Here is a 1,974-nt window from a genome sequence, read left to right on the forward strand (position 1 = left end):
GGAGGAGCGGATCCGCCGTGGGGACGACCTGAGGCTGCAGATGGCCATAGAGGAGAGCAAGAGGGAGACGGGGGGCAAGGAGGAGGTGAGTGGGCGGCGCCCTCCTGACCGTCTGCTCCCGTGAGCGTCCGCACTCGTCCCAGCCCTGGCCAGGTCCCCAAGCGTGGTGAGCACCAGGCCTGAGACTGCTGCCGCCTGCTGTCGTCACCCCTGTGCGGAACCTGGACAGGCAGCTGGTCCCCCCCCAGGGAGAGGGTGGCTGTCCCACCCCCCGGCCTCACTGGCCAGGGAGGGCTCCGGGCAGCGAATCCGACAGTGGGTGGACCCTCCCAGGCCTTGCAGCGTCCCCGAAGGTCCTGCGAAGACTGGCCGTGGCGGCTCAGCAGGGAGTTCTGTCTGGGCTCAGGCCAGGGCCCCTCACAAGGGAGGGGAGTGAGCCGCAGCCTTGCGCTCAGCCACCTCCGTGACCTCTCCCTGTTCACTTGCGTGTCAAGGGCCAACTTCGCCCGGCTTCGAGGGCGAGGCCTAGAGCCTAGAGGGGCCACATGCTGTTGTTGAGACAGTCTCCGGCCAGCCTGGGTTGGGGAGCTGGCCTCGTGGCTGTGGGTGGCTGCCACGGTGACCCTCTTGGTAGAAGCACGGGTGGACGGACACCCTTCGGTGTTGGCAGGGCTGAGGCATCCCCAGGGCTGGACGAGGGTGGCAGGCTTCTGCCGCCCCTGCATTCTCAGCTCTGGGCATGCGTGCAGCCAGCACAGGGTAGCTATGACCCTGGGGCAGCACTTCTCCCTGGGCTCTCTTCTCCCCTGGGCTCTTTGTCTTGGGGTGCTGCGTGGGGGTGTGTGGGGAGCGCACCTCCAGTTCTGGAGCTGGGGGCTCTGGATAGCTGGGTGTGAGCTGTGTGCCGTCTTGCAGGATGTGGGGTGTGGAGTGTGTGTGTGGTGCGGGCAGCTGCAGTGTCGTGCTGACAGCGGGGCAGAGGCGGCAGCACAGGGCGCTTGCTCAGGGTGCCCTGGGCTGGGCTCGGGCCTGGCCCCGAGAGAGCCCCAGCCACTGGCAGAGCTGGGCCTGGCCTCCGTCCTCCTGTAGGAGTCCCTGAGGGAGAGGGGCTTTGAGGTGGGGTGGGCCGGGGTGGGCAGGCCCGGAGGAGCGTGAGGCCGGATGGCCGCGCTCACCCAGCACCTTGGCTACCTCCCCTCGCTCCGTGCCCCTCTCAGCCGCTCTGAGTCCCTCTCTGCTCCCTTCCGCAGTCATCCCTCATGGATCTTGCCGACGTCTTCACAGCCCCAGCTCCGCCGGCCTCGGACCCCTGGGGGGGCCCAGCGCCCATGGCTGCAGCTATCCCCACAGCCCCCCCTGCCTCGGACCCCTGGGGGGGACCCCCTGGCCCTCCAGCTGCTGATCCCTGGGGTGGCCCAACCCCCACGCCAGCCTCTGGGGACCCCTGGAGGCCTGCTGCCCCTGCTGGACCTTCAGTTGACCCTTGGGGAGGGGCTCCGGCCCCTGCAGCTGGAGAGGGGCCCACACCTGACCCATGGGGAGGCTCCGATGGTGAGTCCTGCTGGCCGAGCCCTTGGGATGGAGACACGGGCGATGGTTCCAGGAGCTGCGGGGTCGGGGTGGGTGGCAGATCATGGCCAGAGGTGGGCACGCCAGGGTGGGCCTGACGGGGTGGGCAGGGGCTGTGCGGAGGGTGTGCCAGCTGCCAGCTTTGGGCACGGAGGGCTGCAGCCAGGTGGCGGCCCCTGTGCTCTGGGTGTCTGGGGCAGACAACTGGACGAAGAGCAGGGAGGGCAGCAGGGCCGAGGCTGGACTTGGAGCAGCAGGGCAGGTCTGCACAGGGGCTGAGGGTGCTCTGCTGGGAGGAGCAGCGCTGGGCGAGGCCTGGTGGTGTGCAGGAGCCACTGCGGTGAGGAGGGCCTCGAAGGGCGGAGGCAGGGGCGTGCGGGCCGGTCGGGGGGGGCCGGGGCGGGT

At 69.8% G+C, this 1,974-nt stretch overlaps 1 protein-coding gene across 1 annotated transcript in view; it reads left to right on the forward strand.

The window, feature by feature from the left end:
* EPN1 (epsin 1) overlaps positions 1 to 1,974 on the forward strand; it is a 14,969-nt gene that overhangs the window by 10,686 nt on the left and 2,309 nt on the right. The window contains 2 exon segments of the mRNA XM_006150372.2: positions 1 to 85; positions 1,251 to 1,629. Of these exon segments, the coding sequence (XP_006150434.1) occupies positions 1 to 85; positions 1,251 to 1,629 (464 nt within the window).

The sequence above is a fragment of the Tupaia chinensis genome, unplaced genomic scaffold (genome assembly GCF_000334495.1).
Source record: "Tupaia chinensis unplaced genomic scaffold, TupChi_1.0 Scaffold000286_1, whole genome shotgun sequence".
NCBI lineage: Eukaryota > Metazoa > Chordata > Mammalia > Scandentia > Tupaiidae > Tupaia > Tupaia belangeri.